At 46.0% G+C, this 18,029-nt stretch overlaps 1 protein-coding gene across 3 annotated transcripts in view; it reads right to left on the reverse strand.

The window, feature by feature from the left end:
- The window catches only part of Prkca (protein kinase C, alpha), a 398,627-nt gene that overhangs the window by 67,981 nt on the left and 312,617 nt on the right, over window positions 1–18,029 (reverse strand). For all 3 annotated transcript variants that reach the window (XM_017597006.3, XM_039085211.2, NM_001399299.1), the window contains 3 exon segments: window positions 11,327–11,483; window positions 10,143–10,277; window positions 9,840–9,936 (listed from right to left, as the gene is read on the reverse strand). In XM_017597006.3, coding sequence (XP_017452495.2) covers window positions 9,840–9,936; window positions 10,143–10,277; window positions 11,327–11,483 — 389 coding nt within the window.

Here is an 18,029-nt window from a genome sequence, read left to right on the forward strand (position 1 = left end):
CCCCCCAGACAAAACGATCAGGGGAATGACTGTGGCCCTGTTAAGAAACTCTATTTAGGGACACGGAAATTTAATTTTCACCTAATTTTCATGTCTCACAACATTATAGTTCTTTGATTTGTGGGAAAAAAGATATTTCAAAATGTAATTATTCTTAATTTATGGGTTATATAAAGGCAGGGAACTTTGTATGGGTCCCTGCTTGCTCCACTAACTCCCCTCACTCCACTGTAGTTGTAGACGATGAATCTGCTCCTTCGTTGGCCACTGGGTTTTGTCTTGTCAGCCAGCACTGCTGAAGAAGTAGTGAGTACCGGGCAATCTTATTAAAATACAGATTGATTCAGTAAAAAGCAGGATGATCGCTCCCTCCACCACGTCTATCAGCCTTGCCTTGAATCTTTGCCTCATCCTCTATGGTAGCTCATACTACAGACTTGTGTGCCTGGGTTGGGTTGTGCGTTTGTGTGTGTGTGTGTGTGTGTGTGTGTGTGTGTGTGTGTGTGTTTATGTGTTTGTGTGTGATGTCTCTGTGTGTTTGCATTCATATGCACAGATGTGCAGGGGCATGCATGTACATGTGGAGACCAAAGGCTGATGTCAGGTGCCTTCCTCAGTTGCTTTCGACCTGATTCCTGGGGACAGGGTCTCTGGCCGAACTCGATCTCATTGATTTGGTTAGGCTGACTGACCAGCAAGCCCCAGGGAATTACCTGTTTCTCAGTCTTGCTCTGCCCCTGCCAGGCTTTTTCTTAGGTATGAGTCAGGATCGAAGCTCAGGTCCTCACATTTGTACGCACCCACCCATTGGCAGCAGGACCCACTTGGGCTTTTCTGCCCTGGGATTTCTGTCACCCTCATTCTGCTCAGATCCCAAGACAGAGCCATAGAAGCCCACATCAGGGCTTAGTCTCAATGTCTCCATTTGTGCTAAGGGCACCCTCCCCCTTCTCCACTCTTCCCATTCCTGAGAATGAACGGACACATCCCGGATGGGTCTTCATTCATACCCTGACCTCTGTGGTTGCCAGAGCCTACGTACAGAGGGAGGGATGGAGGGAGAGTGCTTCTAGCATTATGCTTGCCTGTGTCTTCCCTCAGCAATATCTACCCACAAAGTCATGACCACAGCACAAGGCTTTTCACACAGTTCCAGGCATTTGTTAGGACGGTAAAAAGCCAGAGAGGACAGTCTTTATCCCTTTTGTTTCCCAACAAAATTATGTATCATACATCCAAATTAAACTGAACTAAGACCACTCAGCCGGGACAAGGACTCCAGTATGCTCTTTGTCTTCCTTTCCACGATGACAAGCAAGCCTGGGCTACGACCATCAGAGACTTTCTCTGGGCTTGCACAGTACTAAGGGCTATTGACAAATGATTTAATGAAAACAATTTCTAACTTGTATCCTGTCTGGGCTTAAGATTTTGCTTCTAAAACCAAACTGAAGAACAAACATTAAAATATCTCTCAACCGATGCCCTTTTAATAGATTTTTTTTTACCCCCATCATCTATTTCAGAAAGTAATTAAGCAGCTATGTAGGGACCAAAGAAGTAGAATCCATACCGGGGGCACATCAAATTTCTGTTTTGTGGCTAAAGGGCATCTGAAAGAACTCGGGTTTCTATAGTAACCATGGCAGGGCTGATCAAATCAACAAACAGCTAAGACTTATCTCAGAGTTCCCAATGGGCTGTTTTCATTCCCCATCTGGAAAAGAACATTGCAAATTAGATAAAGTCTTCAAAGACAATGGAGGCTTTCAGAGAATCCAATTTTGGCAATAGTAAATAAAGGAGAAAAACATCTGCTTTCTCTTTCCATGTTCAGCTTATCCATGGGTTCTTTTCTTCACTGATTTAAGTGCCTTGACTACGGTAGTGATTGGGTTCTATTAATTTGCTCATTAGTAAGAGAGAATCTTAAATCATTTCTCAGAATAAAGGAAAACAGACCTTGGGGGTGTCTCCAGGGTGACCTTGTAGCTTTTGCACCTACATGCCAGGCAAGCCTCAGAAGGCTCCTTCCCTACCCTCCCGTAGATTAGCTCCTCACAACCTTCAAATGTAGCGTGTTTTTCTGCATGTGTCTTGGGTACTTGTGAGCCAGTTGTTGGCCTTACTGCCCACCCAAAATTCTGTCCCTTGCTCCTACCCTCTGGGCCCTGTTTTACCTCAGTAATCTGGGTGGGGAGGGGAAGAAGTGGTTGCCTGGGGCAGCATCCAGAGTGGATGGGGAGGATGGGTGCCCACTTGCTACACCATTTTCCCAGCGGGGCCTCCCTCAGATCTATCCTGCACTGCCTAGGCAGACAGGTGACAGCAGAGAGGTAAGTCCATTTTCCTTCAGGGGCTCAGCGCCTGCTGAGCAAGACTGAAGATGATCCAAGTTCAGCCCTCCAGAACACATGTGCACATGGGAAACACCCATTGTGCTATCAGTTCCGGTGTGTGAATATAGGGAGATGGAAGGTGGAGACAGAAGCCTCCAGAAGCTCCCAGTAACCATCAGGGCTCATGCAGCTGCCAAGAGACCCTGCTTTAGTCCAGGGAGAAAGGAAAAGACACACTTGAAGGTTGCCCTCTGACCTTTACACATGGGCTACATCATGGGTATGTCTGCACCCGTGGGCCACAGTGTAAGTGTGGAGGTCAGAAAACAGGCTATGTGAGTCAGTTCTCTCCTCCCACCATGTGGGTCTCGGGGATTGAACATAGGTCATCTGACTTGGTAGCAAGTATCTTTACCTGTTCAGCCATTTTGCTGGCCCACAACATACTGTTTTTATTAACTAAGAGGAGTATTCTAGATATGCCATGTACAATACAAACACACATACATATGTACACATTTTAAATTTCTAGGAAAGGCATTAACAACATAAGAAATAGTTGAAATTAATTTAGACGTTGTGTTTAATGTTTATATGGGGTTATAATGTAAAATACCTATAATTATAATCTTTGACCATGTAGTATATTTAGTCAAAATATCCAAGATATTACTTCAATATGCATTAGCCATGAAGTTATTAATATAACATTTTACATTTTTTTCGTGTTACTATGCCTTTGAAAGCCTGTGTATATTGTATTAATGACTTATTTTTAGATCAGCTTACACACAGTTTAGTTTTGTCTTGAGATGTAATCTTATGCAGTCTAGGCTGGCTTTGAACTCACTACATAGCAAAGGAAGGTCTGAACTTCTGATTCTCCTTCTGTCTCCCATGTGGTAAGCATGCACCATTGTGCCCAGCTTAAGACCATAACTATTTTAAATCCTCCCATGTCTCATCTGACCAGTCCTAGTCAAATTATACAGTGCAGCCTAAAAGAAAATGTAGGAATTTGCTTTCTGGAACTTATGACTATGTGATCATTTGGTCAATGCCATGCTGAAATTATAAGCAGTGGATAAGTGTGGTTGATCTGGGCTGACTCAACCAGTAGATACAAGGTCCTCTTTGACCATGTGAATGGAGAGGCTGGGTGTGAAGGCAGTTATAAAGGATGAATGTGGTCTAAGGCTGGAGAAATCAGATTTACCATGAGGGGCTTGGCTTGCCATTCTGTGCCTGAGCCTAGATGCTTATGATGGGGAGTCTCTTCAATAGCACCAGCTTTAGAAGGCAGGGCCCTCAGAAGGGATGCTGCTTGTAACCAGTAACGCTCTCAGACTCCAGTGCCCTTCAGCAGCCTTCTGAGTACCAGGATCAAAGAGAAAGGAGGTAGAAGGACCAACCTACAGAGAGATGGGATCCACTAATCTTTACAACCATGCTGCAGACAATGACCTAGACGGAAGCATGGCAGTTTGACTTCAGGTTCTAAGGAGCTGAATATCGGGATACCAACTCACCGGTCAGTTTTCAACAATACCTTGACAGAAATTTCCAAGGCTCTAAAAAGGAATGCTCCTCTTATCTCACCGTTCCTCAGTTATACAAAAAACAAAAAACCAAACAAAACCCCCAAACCACGGCACCAGCATTCAGTACTTTAACCACAGTAAGCAATGTCTGCTTCACACAGGCACATCTGAAGGTAAGGAAATAGAGGCTTGGCTTAACATGGAATGAGCCCTTACATGTTCCTTGGTATTTATATAAACTTACAGAGCAATATGATTTAATCCTCATGTATTCAGTAGATGCTAACTCTCTCTCTCCTTATTCATAAACAAGAGAAACTGAGGTCAGCGTTTAAGGAACGTATCCAAGACTGTGTCTGGAGAAATAGCTCATTAGGTAAAGCTCTGACTATGGGAACAGGAAGACCAGAGTTTGGACGCTCACCACTCATCCAAAGGTTGGGTATGGTAACTATGGTAATGCTCACCTACAAGCCCAGAACTGGGAAAAGAGCCAAGACATGTGGCCAGTAAGCTTAGCCAAAACAGTCATATACCAGATCTAGGTCATATGCTAGTACTTGAAGGCAGAGGCAGGAGAATCAGGGGTTCAAGGTCACCCTCAGCTACATAGTGAGTTTAAGGCCAATCAGGCTACAAAAGACCCTGTATGGGAAAAACAACCAACCAAGGAAATGAACTGTGAGAGAGAGAGAGAGAGAGAGAGAGAGAGAGAGAGAGAGAGAGAGAGAGAGAGAGAGAGAGAATGGAAAATTGTATCCTGGAATGCAGCTTACAGGTAGTTTAAGATGTGAACAATTTTTGTGCTTGACTTTTGTAAAAGATCAACAGAGTTATTTCACAGACAGCACTGTGCTTTCACAGGAGGAATGGCTCTGCTCTTGTTTATGCCCCACATGGTTCCTGTCAATCACCTGTCAGATAAGCTCACTTTTGAATATTTACTCAGGACCCCAAAGCAAACCACTGAGTTGAGGAGTCTGTGTGCAGTGTGGGATCCTATTTCCACTTCTAATAGCCACGGATAGCCCCTTCTACTCAGGGGTCATCTGACACAATCTCAGACTCAAAACCTGCCTGATTTATAGACACAATGTGTTTCAGAAACTCATTTTACAGACACATTGTATCTAGACATCCATCCACATTCACAGGAGGGTCTTTTGCCCTGAAGACATGACAAACGCTGACGAGGGTCTCTCCCACCTCTGTCATAATAGAGCAGATGGCAGGGCAGGGTATCCAATCAATATGTGGAGTGCAATTTCAACATGAAAATTCATTCATTGTGGCAAAACTTTAAAAACAACTTCAAATAAAGGTACTAGGCGATAACCACATTCTGCATTAAACTACACTGACAATGGTGGTGATTTGACAAAACATTGTACAGTGCATGCTTTAAGAACTCCTCTACTGGTTTAATCATAAATATAATTGATCTAAGTGCTGATATTATTGACACACTCAGGAGCACAGAGAGGTTCTACTGTTGAGAACTGGCAAGACCAAGATTTGATTGCAGAGTTACTCAGGCTGAACCTGAAGTCGATAAACCAAGGCTCATGGGAAAATGCGGTCCTCTGCTTGTTTTTTTTGTTTTTTTTTTTATAAATAAAGTCTTATTGAAACATAGTTTCATTTATTACAACTTGTCCACAGGTGCTTCTTTGCTGCAGTGCAGCAGTAAACATTACAATAGACACTTTGTGGCCTGCAGACATTATTTGACCCTTTACAGAGAAGACTTGCTGAGCCAGAGGTAACCCAGTCAGGGGCCCTCCTCCTATTCTTAGCACTGACCATGAGCCTACTGTAGGAATAGAGACTGGGTTTGGGAGGGAAGTCAGGAATCATGGCTGCTATAGGAGGTTCAGGGGACCCGCAAAGCAGTGTGCAAGGTGATATACTGCATTTACTTCTTGGTAACCTCCCTGCTTCATCTCTGGGTCTATGGGTACAGAGAATGCAAGCCCCATGGGAAGTAGAGCTGTTTGTTCTGGTCACCGATGGAGCCCTACTTACTGGACAAAATTAATGATAGGCAGTTTAGTTTGTGATGTAGGAACTGTGTGTCCTCTACCAAAAGACAAGCATGGACCGGATGAAGAGGCCACAGAGATGCTCTGTGGATACTCTGGTCACAGTCCTGCTTTGTGTTGTCTTTTGGGCATATGCACTGCCCCGACAGAGCCCGTAGGGGCGAGCATGGGCTTCACCAGCCATCCCGGGATTTTTCCTTGGCTCCTAACAGCTTCGCTGGCAGACGGTTCTGTTTGCCAAGATTCTAGAATCAACAGTTTAAACACGAAAAGGAATTCCATCTAATTATCCGAGGAACATGGTGGATAGAGCTGCAAGTGCTCATTTTGTCTCCTTCTTTTTTTTTAGACAGAGTGACTTAAGATGTCTTAGGGAAGGCTATGAAAGCACAACTTGTTAAGTCCTCCTAGAACACAGAGACGCCTGCATGGGACCGGATTCCAAAGCTGCAGTCCCAGCTCTCGGGAGGCAGAGGCAGGAGGCGTATCTTTTTAAGAGCAGTCTGAGCTATATAAAAAGACTCCCCCCGCCCCTCAAAAGTCCAAACACCACCAGAACAAAATGAAACATCGACAGAATAGCTAATGGATAAGCGTGTCTAAGCTTTGGCCTACGGGGCCATGCTGCAGCCCAGGACAGCTGTGAATGAGGCCCAAGCCACTGCAGATTCAGTGTCCTGTCAAAAGCTTGGATCCCACTGCTCTAGTTACTGAGAGACCCCAAGGTATGCTCTCTTCTGAGAGGATTAACAACTGTGCTGGGCTTCAGCGAGTGACAGCCCAGCATTGAACCTGTGTACAGTGCAATGGTGCAATGCAGAAGTATCGCATGGGAACAGGAAGATGGCTGTCAGTCTGTCACTACTAGGTACCAAGGGAAGGATTGCTACTCTCACAGGTTTAGACCTGAACACAGAACAGAACCGTGAACACAGGGCTGTGCCTGTCTAAGGTCAGGCCAGAGGTGTCCATTTAGACACAGCATGGGAGCTGCCATGAAATCCCAGCATCTTTCTGACTCTACTCGATACAGGCTTCCTCCTCGTCTTCAGTTGTAACGCTGACAGAATGCTCAGCAAATGAGCAGGCACCCTCTGAGGAAATCCAGGAAATAAAGCCAAAAGGTGTGCAAAGGAGATACTGGATGTAGTTCCTGCGGGTGTTCTGTGTCAGCATGGGGCTCGTAGGGCTGGTCCCTGCGACCCAAACCACTGAGGGCATCTCTCCTCTCTGGGGCTGTGTGTGGCCTTGGGCTAGTGCTCCACTGTCAAGCCTAGCTCTCCTAGCAGGGACAGACAGCACATTGTCTCTGTCTCTAAGAGAAATGCTTCGCTTTTGGCCCCAAGCCCTCTAGCCTACGATGTTTGTCTAGATATTGAACTCAGAACTAGTGGCCTTTATAATGAGGAGGTGGACCCATTGCTCAGAGAGAAAGGAAGTTACCTCACCAGGAAGTTGTGGAAAATAAAGCGCCAGAGTGGGTCAATATTTCTCTACAAATGAGGTGGTTCAAGTGTCATGCCTGTGGAGCCCCAACAGGGTTCCTCTCTTGGTCGTGTCCTAGGCTCGTGAGTGTAAACAGTGACCATGAATGACAAACTTGGGGTGTGAGAGTCAATAAAGCACAGTAGGTTCCTGCTGTGCCTGGGAGAGGCACCCAGTGTCCTGAAACACCGTCTAGAAGGATCAGGGGTGTGTGACATTGGAAAGAGTGTCTAAGGGATCTTTCTAGAGAGATAGTCTGGGGTTGTGTCCTAGCCAGGGTAAGGGTGGAGGCAGAGGACCAGACAAGTGACAGAAAAGAGAAGGGGAAGGTAGGGTGGGCTGTGCTCAGCAAACTTTGACTCTCAAGCTTGCATTTAAAGTCTTTTAAGAACTTCATTTCCCCCCCAGTTTTAAATATGTATTTTTTATCTTTCCTATTTATTTTATATTTCTATTTATTTTTTTATGTTTTAGTTAATGTCTGAGTACTCTGCTGCATGTACACCTTTATGCCAGAAGAGGGCATCAGATCGCTTTATAGATGGTGGTAAGCCACCATGTGGTTGCTAGGACTTCAACTCAGAACCTCTGGAAAAGTGGCCAGTATTCTTAACCGCTGAGCCATCTTTCCAGCCCTCTCCTGAAGCTTTTAAAGATTCACATTTAAATTTCCTTTATGTATATGTTTGTCTATTTGTGTGTGCATGTTAACATATCCCTTGGACCTGGAGTTACAGGTGGTTGTCAACTGCCTGACGTGGGTGCTGGGAACTGAACTCTGGTCCTCTGGAAGAATAACAAGTGTTCTTAACTGCTACAGCCCCCTCTCCTGTAATTTTTGACAGGAGAGACTGTAGGCTGAGTCTCACCAGAAAGCTCTTACCTAAGTTGAAAGTACACTTGAAGATTTGACCTACACAGAACTGTAAGTTTTAATTGGCTGTCTACATTAAAAGAAACCAGAAGAATGCTACAAAAAGGTGGGACTTTTGGCTTCTCTTGAGGAACTGCACACATGGCGGCAGCATGGACTTCCATGCGTGTTGACCAACACCACGTGGCTCTCAGAAATAGGAACTATCACTTTTATCTTCCTCTTTTCATGTTAATGGGGATAGATCTCAAGGCTTTGAGGAAACTAGGCAATTGCTGGACTCCTGAACCATGTCTCTAGCCTGGCTGCCACCTTTAGATAGGTTCACTTTCAGCGGCAGCTCACCCATCCCCACCACTCCCTGCTATCTCACCAACCTATGCCTAAAGGCGCTGCGTCATGTATCTTAAGTATCCCGGACTCACTTCCATCACTTATGTTCCCGGAAGCCAGGAAACCTGGCAGTCAGGCCTTTAGCGTTAACACTGGCATCCACACTCACCACATGTCATCACGTGGTGATGGAAAGACTTTGAACACTTTTCTGTTTTACATCCTTTGGAATTCAGTCTGACATAGCCTCTGTGTGGCAACAACGTGATTAGGCTAAGGACCATTGGCACTCATTGATTTCAATGTTTCTGTAAAAACTCTTTCTTTCCTCCCCCCGATACCCCCCCCCCCTAACTTTAGGAATTCCTAGGATTTCCAGGGAATACTGTATAGTCTGTAGAGGAAGATTACTCGTTACACAGACAGTGGAGGCTACTAAATAAGGTGATCAAATGGTCAGATGCTAAGTAATGAGAAGCAGAACGCATCAGAGATGGTGGCTGGGGTCCTGAGGCAGAGATATAGAGAGAATGTTCACTGTGAGCATGGAAAGCAATAGAGGAAAAGAAAAAGAGGGGAAGCAGAGAGAGGAAGGGGGAAAAGGGCAGATGAAACCAGGACAGAAGGCAAGCACGCAGCAAACCCATTCAGGAGGAGAGCAGGAGGCCACCTTGCCTAAATGACGTCTGGAGAAAAAAATAAAAAATAAAAAGAATTCTAACCAGGAGCATCTGCCGGAGCTCACCACACAGAAGAAAATCAGTTCAATTTTGCTTTCTATAGGGAAAGCAAAAAAGTTTCAATAGGGAATATTTTTCCCCCAGATACTGGAGTAGTAGCTAATTATAGGCAAGTTGCTCCTTAGGGAGTCCCTCTTGGAAGTGTGCAGCCCTTCTCTGTGAAAGGGGGGCGGTGCACTCTCAACCTTGCCATCACCCCAGTGATGTACAAACCGTTTCCTTCTGTGGGAACCAGCCGTGCTCTCACCTCTGCGCTGTTTCCAATCTTCATCTCCAAAGAACAAGAGACACAGAACGCCAACAGCTCGCAAGTGAAAGCGGCTACCCTAGGACATTTGTGTTCTTCGGTGAAGTAAACAAGAATGAGCGTGAAAATTGCTTTGAGCTTCCCAGTGGTGCAACAAGAATTGGGCTCTCCTGGAAAATGTGCTTTGTAACATGGCGGAAAGACGGTTTCCTGCCCAGGGCTTTATGGGAATCCTCACCTCGAACTTCTGCCTGAGTTCCACGTTGCCTTCTTCATCTCCTTCTGGAATGGGCACATTGTAGTATTCACCCTCCTCTTGGTTGAGCAACTTGTACCTTCAAGGACAGGGGGAGAAGGGAGGGTGAGGGGTGGCCAGCCAGCGGCTCTCTTCCTTCAGCCTCTGGTCAGGCTGTTGGAGGGATGTCTCTACAGAAGCCACAGCCAGAGCGCACTGTCAAATGCGGGGCTACAATCAGCCTGCTCCTGGCTTCCTCAGCCACCCAGGGTACGGTAACATGCTGGGTCTCGTGGGCTTCCTTACCATCCACTGGCTGGCATCTTCATCAGCTCTGAGACGCCGAAGGAAAGGGAGCCCATGAAGTCATTCCGTGTCGTCCGATCCCAGTCCCAGATTTCTACGGACAGTCGCCGGTCTTTGTCTGAAGGTTTTAATTTGCTACAAAGACAAACACATATGGAGACATGAAGACATCTCAGTCAGGGCACCTTGGGAGACACCAACAGGCCCACAGTCTGTGTCGGAAATGGTGTCTTCAGTTTCCTGACATCGGCCTTTTTCACTCTAACTAGCTGCTACGAAAAGTTCCGTCTGGATCGAGAATCAATGAACGCTGAGCCCTGACAGCTCGCTCTTATTCACCTAAATGAAAATTTTGTTAGAATGCAGCTTTGAAACATAAAAATAAAGTTTTATTAGAACACAGCCTTGGCTATTTGTTTAAGTATAACCTATGGCTGCTCCAGTAACAGAGGCTACGTGACCCACAGTGTCTAAAATATAGACTTTCTGCCCTTTTCTGAGCAGAGCTCCGTGGCTTCTCTCTGACAGATATCTTTCTGGTAATGTTCGCAGAGGAAGTGCTTCCTGAGTACGTCCCCATGGGGAACTTCTTGTACTCCCTGCTGTACACTGCGCTCCCTGCTGACTTTTTACTCTTCCTTATTATTCTTCCCCTCCCTTCATTTCTGGTTTGGCATTTCTGTCAATCCTCCAAGACGAAGCTCAAATGTCACCTCCTTCTGGAAGTGACATTTTTCTTCCTTAGAGGTGAGTCTATCTTCCAAATTTCTGCAGCAATAGTATTTTCTACACCATGGGTTCCTTATTCCATGCTGCAAAAATTACTAAATTCTTGCTTAATAACCTCTCCTAGCTCTTAAAAGGATGAGGCCCATCAGGAGATGGGACACATGTGTTTGTTACAGAGAGGGTGACGATAAAACTTGGGGCTTGCATTACATAAGCTTGGGTAAACCAAGTCACTACCTATCAAACAGAAGTGATGGCTGCTATTACCTGACAGTAGCTTGGGATGGTCTTAGGAATGAGGACATAGGTAGGGACATTTGCCACCTCCACCCTCCTCCCTCTGCCAATGGGTGGGCAGCATGGGGTATGTGAGTGAGGGCAGCATGGGGTATGTGAATGCAGCACACGGTACATGAGGAATTCAGAGCTCATCCCTGGGTGGAAGAAGCACTTACAACGTGAAGGACTCATTCCACTGAGGGTTCAGTGTGGATCGGATGGTTTTGGTTTTCTGTTTGCTCTCATTCTTGGGGTCAGGAATAAGTTTCAGCTTCACGTAAGGATCCGAAAGCCCATTTGGATCCATAGGGATTAGATTTTTTGCATCTCGTACTGTGAAGAGAAAAAGACATTATAAAGAAAACAACACTGACTTGATGAATCAGCATTGGTGTGAACGCCAGGTGCTGCTTATAGTCAGATGGAGTGCTGCAATCCCAGCACTTGGAAGGCGGATATCAAGTATCTTACGTAACAAGTTGGAGGCCATCTTGGGCTATGTGAGACTTGGTTTCAGTCCTTCCCCTGAAAAGAAGATGCTGTCTGAGAGGAGGAGAGATCAATCAGAGGCCTCTGCCACTCAACATGAGGCTGTTCACCACCTTCACTGACAGTCAGTGGGGGTCATGGGAGCCCTCGAAATCCAGCCTCCAAGCTCAGCACCAGCCTAAACTAACAGTGTTAGTCACATTCCAGGTACTAATAGAAATGCTCAAACCTGGTCCCACTTTAGACCTATGGAGGCAGAACACACATTTTAAGGGACCTTCTAGCTTTCCAGAGGGAAAGGGGTAAAGTCTCAATACTTAGAATTAAATTAGAATGATCAAGGGAGGTGGCCCAGCGAATGGTCTTTAAAAAATCCTGGAACTCACACTGCAGACCAGGCCGGCTTTGAACTCACAGAGATCTGCCTGCCTCTGCCTCCCAAATGCTGGGAACCCCTGATATTTAAGGTTGGGATTTAGGAGCTCTACCCAATGTGCATCAACCATCACCCCAGAGTTCACTCCCAGGGCAGCATCCTGTACCCCACCTCAAAATGACAAACTTCGAATCCTCACTTTAACAAGACCCATAGGTGACCCCAGTGTATATTCTGGCCCAAGAAGCAACAGGTAATTACAAAGAAAAGCCACTTCCTTCTTACCAGGGAACATGCTCTTAGATGTAGCTGGCTGTCTAAAGTCACTGCCTATCAGTGCAAGAAGTCATTATCTAGGCTGCTGATAAAGGTCATGAGTCTGATCCTGCTGCAGTATCCTGTCTCCCTCACTATCTTCCTGACAAGGCAAACGTCATATCATCATGGGCGTTTAACTGGTCACACACTACTGACACATGTCCAGCCTTCTAATCTATCAGGGGGCTCTCTAATCCAGAGGTTCTCATAGTATGGCCCCTGGACCATCACCTACTGAATCAGAATCCCCGGGAGGGTTCAGAGATCTGTTCATCAAGGCTTCAGGTGTTTCCATAGTATGTAAATGTCAAAAAATCAATTGACCCCACCAGAGTTATAGCCTGCTGGCACAGATTACCAATGGAGACTGATTATGGAGAACTGCACAAAAAATTTAGAAATTCCCGGAGCTCACAGTTGGCAGGAAACAGGAGGGATGGAGATGTGCTAACGATGTTGGGTCTTTGACACAGGTGTGGCAGCAGACATGGAAGTCAAGCATTGTCCACACTCCTTTAGTGTCCCATGGAGCGCTGACTCCTGCTGGCTGACAGTCTCATGTCTTTCTCACCCAAGCAGCTGCAACATCAGGATGTGACTGGGCACTGTGTTCAAATGGTCTGAGGAAAGCGTGGGCCAGGTGAGCTCTGCAAACCACAGAGAAGCGGAGCCTGTCTTCCCCATAGTGCACCTGGGCTATGCAGGCCAAAAGTTCTGCCATCAAATCTACCTTTCGCGGTGTAACCCTGAGCCTTAGGGATGAAGTCCCTAAGCCCATTTCTTTAACCAGAAAACTGAACAGGGCCGTAATTCCGGTGATATGAATTTACGAGGAAAAGGAAATGGAATAAGTGTATCAAGTATCTTATGTAGCCAGGAGTCTTGTAAAGAAGGGAAACTGCATTGTGTGAATGTTCACCGTATCTCAAATTTGTTTTGCTTCTATCTTTTAAGTCATGATTTCTTGTGTAGTTGGCTGCTCTGGAACTCACTCTATAGACCAGGCTGGCTTCAGACTCATAGAGATCCACCTGCCTCTGCCTCCCGAGTGCTGGGATTAAAGGCATGTGCCACCACCACCACCCGGCTATATCGAACCTATTTAAAAATATCATTTATTTTTATTTTCTTTGAGACTTTTATCCACAGGCACAGTATTTATATCACTGCTAATCTCAGTGTCCTCACTGCAACTCCTCCTGTGCACCCCCTCAAACTCATGACCACCTCTTCTTTAATTTTACACACACACACACACACACACACACACACACACACACACACACATGAGTACACATGCCTATATCATATAACATGCCGAATCCATTTAATGTTGTGTGTATGTGTTAGGGGCTGACCAGACTGACTCTCTGTCTCTTAGAAGCCATCGCTGCCCCGTAGCTCTTCATCAAGGGGTGGGGCCTGTGAGGGTTTAGCCATCCACATTGGAATATCAACTGGTGTCACCACGCAGGTCTTGTTTAGGTCTTGTTCAGGTTCCGCAGGTCACCTCCCTTTCATCCTGGAAGCCACTGTCTCACAGCAGACATCTGTACATTGGTTTATCCAGCCCCTTTTCCTCAATGTTTCCTGAGCCAGGTGCAACGTCTTAGAATTGTCTCCACAAACCACTGAAAAGATCTGAACGCAGTCAGAGCTCTCCCAGGTTTCGGCCACTTGAGAATTCTCGTGAGAATCCAAGGTTTAATTAATGCAGTCCTGGACGCCTAATCACCAGTGACATCAAACTCCGGCATCATGAAGGATAAAAGATGGTAGGTAAGAGTGGGATTCTCTTGCAAGCAATACCAAAGGGGCCGCAGGCCTCTCTCAACTCTAGAGGGAGAATCTGAAAGTGCTTAGTGTCTGACACTGGAGGCTTTGGAAGGTCATATCCCGGAAGGGAATGAAGAATTGTATCGGGGCCACGGAGGGTTCCAGGTTTACCTCCTGCCAGTCGCTTTTATATTTTCCATTCACAGACAGGCAGCGAATGGACTCACTTAAGGACGGTCTTTTCTGAATGGTGATGAGCTGGGATCTTGATGGGATTTAATACCCTGGTTTCCTGCTGAGATCTTATCATCTAAGCTGAAAATAAAAAGGGTTATCAATTCCAAATGTCACTGAAGCAGACAGTGAGTCCAGGCTCCAATTTCTTATTGCTGTGGGAAAACAGTGTTCCCGTTGTTAATCATCACAAGCAGGACTCGTGAACTGGGGCAGACTTGGGGGTCCATCTGCTCAGAATTCAGGATGCCCACGTACGCATTCTGGTTCTGCCCATTTGTGGCTATGGTTAAGATATCAAACCCATTTGGTGGGCTAAGTTCCAGCCACTAGGGTTTTCCAGGCTCTCCGGGTCAGTTTTTGGTGAAGCCATGGTCGGAAGGTTTCCCTAAGCACAGCCAGCATTTCTGGCACCTCATGCAGACTCTGATCATTACCCATATTTTTCTTTAAATCTCCTCAATGTATAGGAAGTGAAAAACCAAGACTTTTGGCTTTAAACAGCACCCACGAAGCAGAGTGCAGTGACAATTGGTGTGGTGTTTCCAGCCAGACACAGTGGCGGTGGGGTGGCCTGTTTTCTCCTTGGCTACAAAGAGGAAATTAAGTGTTGGCATGCTACGCTGTTCTAGCCTCCCTCTGCGTTACAAGGGAGACAAAAGGCAAGGAGACAGACAGCTTCCTCATCGTGTAACTTAACACTTTTAGTGCCAGTTCAGAACCTGCAGAAACCATTTCAAGTGCTGCCATCAGTCTGTGTGTCCCCAGTGGTCCCTCCCCGCACATTAAAAACACAGAGGGAAGGAATTTCACTCTACAGTTGTTAGGGGATGTGGGATGTTCCACAGTCTGAGTGATGGGTTGAAGGGACAGTCTCAGCAAATGCCTCACAGCTCCTTCTTTTGTCTTAACTCTCTACCAGAACCAGATTGTTTGGATCCACAGAATTAAAACAGGAAAGTAGCAGCAGGTCATGCAGATCAGCTATAGAGAATGAAGTTCCTTGTTTGTTGTTTTTTTGTTATATTTTTTTTCTTTCTGTATGCTGTTTGTTTGTTTTTGAGATAGGGTTAGGGTCTCGCTGTGCAGACCTGGCTGGTCTAGAACTCACTATGTTGAGTAGGCTGACCTTGGACTTACAGAGATCTTCCCGTGTCTGCCTCTTTGAGTGCTAAGATTACAGGCGAGAACCGCTACCTGGCTCAACTTAAGAAAGGCTGACCTGAGGGCTATGTGGGGATGGCGTAGGAAGTGAAGTGACTGTTGTACAAGCAGAAAGAACTGAGTTCGATCCCCAGTGCTCATGGAAACGCCAGGCATGGCAATCACCAGAGCTAACAGCAGGCTTCTCACAGCCGTCTAATTCCCCTGACTTTCGTGGGAACCTGCACTCACATGTTGACCTCTGACCTCCAGATGCACAAAACCCCCTATGTCCAAGGTCTGCCCTGCTAAGTCAGTTCCCAAAGGCAGTCCCCATAACTACAGTACAGACACACCTCTCCTCTGTGTATAACCTGCAGAATCACTAACATAGGCTCTGCATAAATGGGCCCAAAGCCTTGTCCAGGAACCATGTTAAAAAACAAAACAAAACAAAACAAAACAAAACAAAACCTGTCCCCTCAAAGCTCACTAACAGTGAGCTATGAAGAGAAGGATGCACTTGCTGAAGACACATCTGTGCTATGGTGTTTTGGCCATTCCAGAACAGAAAGTATATTCTGTCACTTCAGGACTTTAATAGAAAAGCAAAAAATATTAACTGTATTCATACTTTTGACTTTGAGGTGGTTGTTCTGGAATTATAGGCTACCAAGCCCAACATTGGGAAAACTCAGCATGGGTCTGAAGTTATATTATTTCTGGATAGGGTAAGACATAATTTCCAGGTAAAGCATATTCAGATAAGCTTTTGAAGACTGAGATGCACCTATGTGGACTTCCTGTTCCAGGTGGCTAAGTGAACCCAGAACATGTGTGTTTTACATAAGTGTTTAGGAGCTAGGAGAGCTCACCAGGCTGGAGGACCAGGCAGCCATGTCAGTGGGAAGCAGAGCCTCGAGTCTCTATGATGACTAATGTTAATCCTTGAGTTGGCAGAGTCCAGAATCATGTGAGAGATGGCTTCTGGGCACACCTATGCTATTATCTTACTCATGTTAATTGAGATGGGAAGACATGTGGGTGTCCCTGTCCCCTAACTGGAATCCTGAACTGTGTGAATGAAGAAAGGGGATTGGGCATCTGGTTCAACTCTGCTGTCTTGACTTCCTACCATGATGGATCATCCCTTGAACTATGAGCTAATAGAATCCTTTTTTCCTTATGTGGCTTTTGCCAGAATATTTTATCACAGGACCAGGAAAAGAAATTAAGACAGTGCCCCAGACAGATGAATGGAGCAACAGTCTCAGCCACAGGCTAGTGATGTTGCCCAGGTCCTGATGGACATAGGGAAAGCAGAGGCAAGGACTCGGGGCAAGCAGGTAGCAGTGACATTACCAGGCCTTCTCTGATATAAGTCCGCTGCTCCCCCAGAGACCTGAGTCCAATGAGGGTTTAATGAGCATTGAGGAATGTTTGGGGATAGATCAGATACAAGCTGCTTGAATGGCTGCTACGGGTGTGTTTGACTTCCCGTGGGTACTGTGACCGAGACCCTATGCTGGGGTTAAATATTTGTCCGACACCATTAGCTTCTTGGCTTCAGACAGGTTTTTCAATATCTCAGACAGTCTCGGATGGCAGTGTTACCCATCACATGGAGACTGTGAAGACTAAATGTATTGATACATGTAAAATGCTGCAAAGAATACCTGGACTAATGACAGTGGTACACGGTGTCACACTGATACTGTTACTAACAGGAGTGCCGATGCTAAGTCAGCATTTTCGATCTACATCACTGTCATCATTGCCGCCACCAGCCCCACCCAGTCCAGCCCCGGGAAGCCGGGCTGTCTTCTCAGGATGAAGAAACAAAGCATATCGGAGCTGGGGAGATAGCTCAATCCACAATGTGCGTGTAAGGCCCCAAGACTGGTTCCTCCAGAACCCATGTGAGGTATGGCGAGGCATGCTTACAACCCCAGTGCTATGGAGGGAGAGACAGGAGGATACCTATGACTTGCCTGCCCAGCCTACACAGTGAGTTTCAGACCAACAAGAGGGATAATCTCAGAGAGGAAGGTGGATGTAGCCTCTGGAATGATACCGAAAGTTGATCTCTGGTCTCTGCATATACATGTACACACACGTACACACATGCATAGGCGTGTATACCACTCCTCCCCACACTTAAGTTTGGTGAAGAGACAGACATACGGTCCTGGAATTTCCAGACCACAGGGTAAAGCTGGATACTCAGCTCCCAAGTGTTCCAGAATAGTGTGAGATTAAAAAAAGCAATTTTTAATCCAGCAGAGAATGTTCCAGATGGCCTCTTAGTTCAGAGACTCTGTGTAGTATGAATTATGAAGCAGAAATGATGACACCAACAACATTCATGAATATACAGCTAATATGGAGGCTAGATACAGGCCAACACCACAGAATGTACCCAGCATGCTCCCTATTCTACCTCCTAGAACCCTGTGGATTTCAAACTCACTCTGGCGTTGCCGGGGGGCACTGTGACTGGGAACGGGTCAGAGTAGGAGCACACAGAGGCTCCGGCAGATCTG

The sequence above is a fragment of the Rattus norvegicus genome, chromosome 10 (genome assembly GCF_036323735.1).
Source record: "Rattus norvegicus strain BN/NHsdMcwi chromosome 10, GRCr8, whole genome shotgun sequence".
NCBI lineage: Eukaryota > Metazoa > Chordata > Mammalia > Rodentia > Muridae > Rattus > Rattus norvegicus.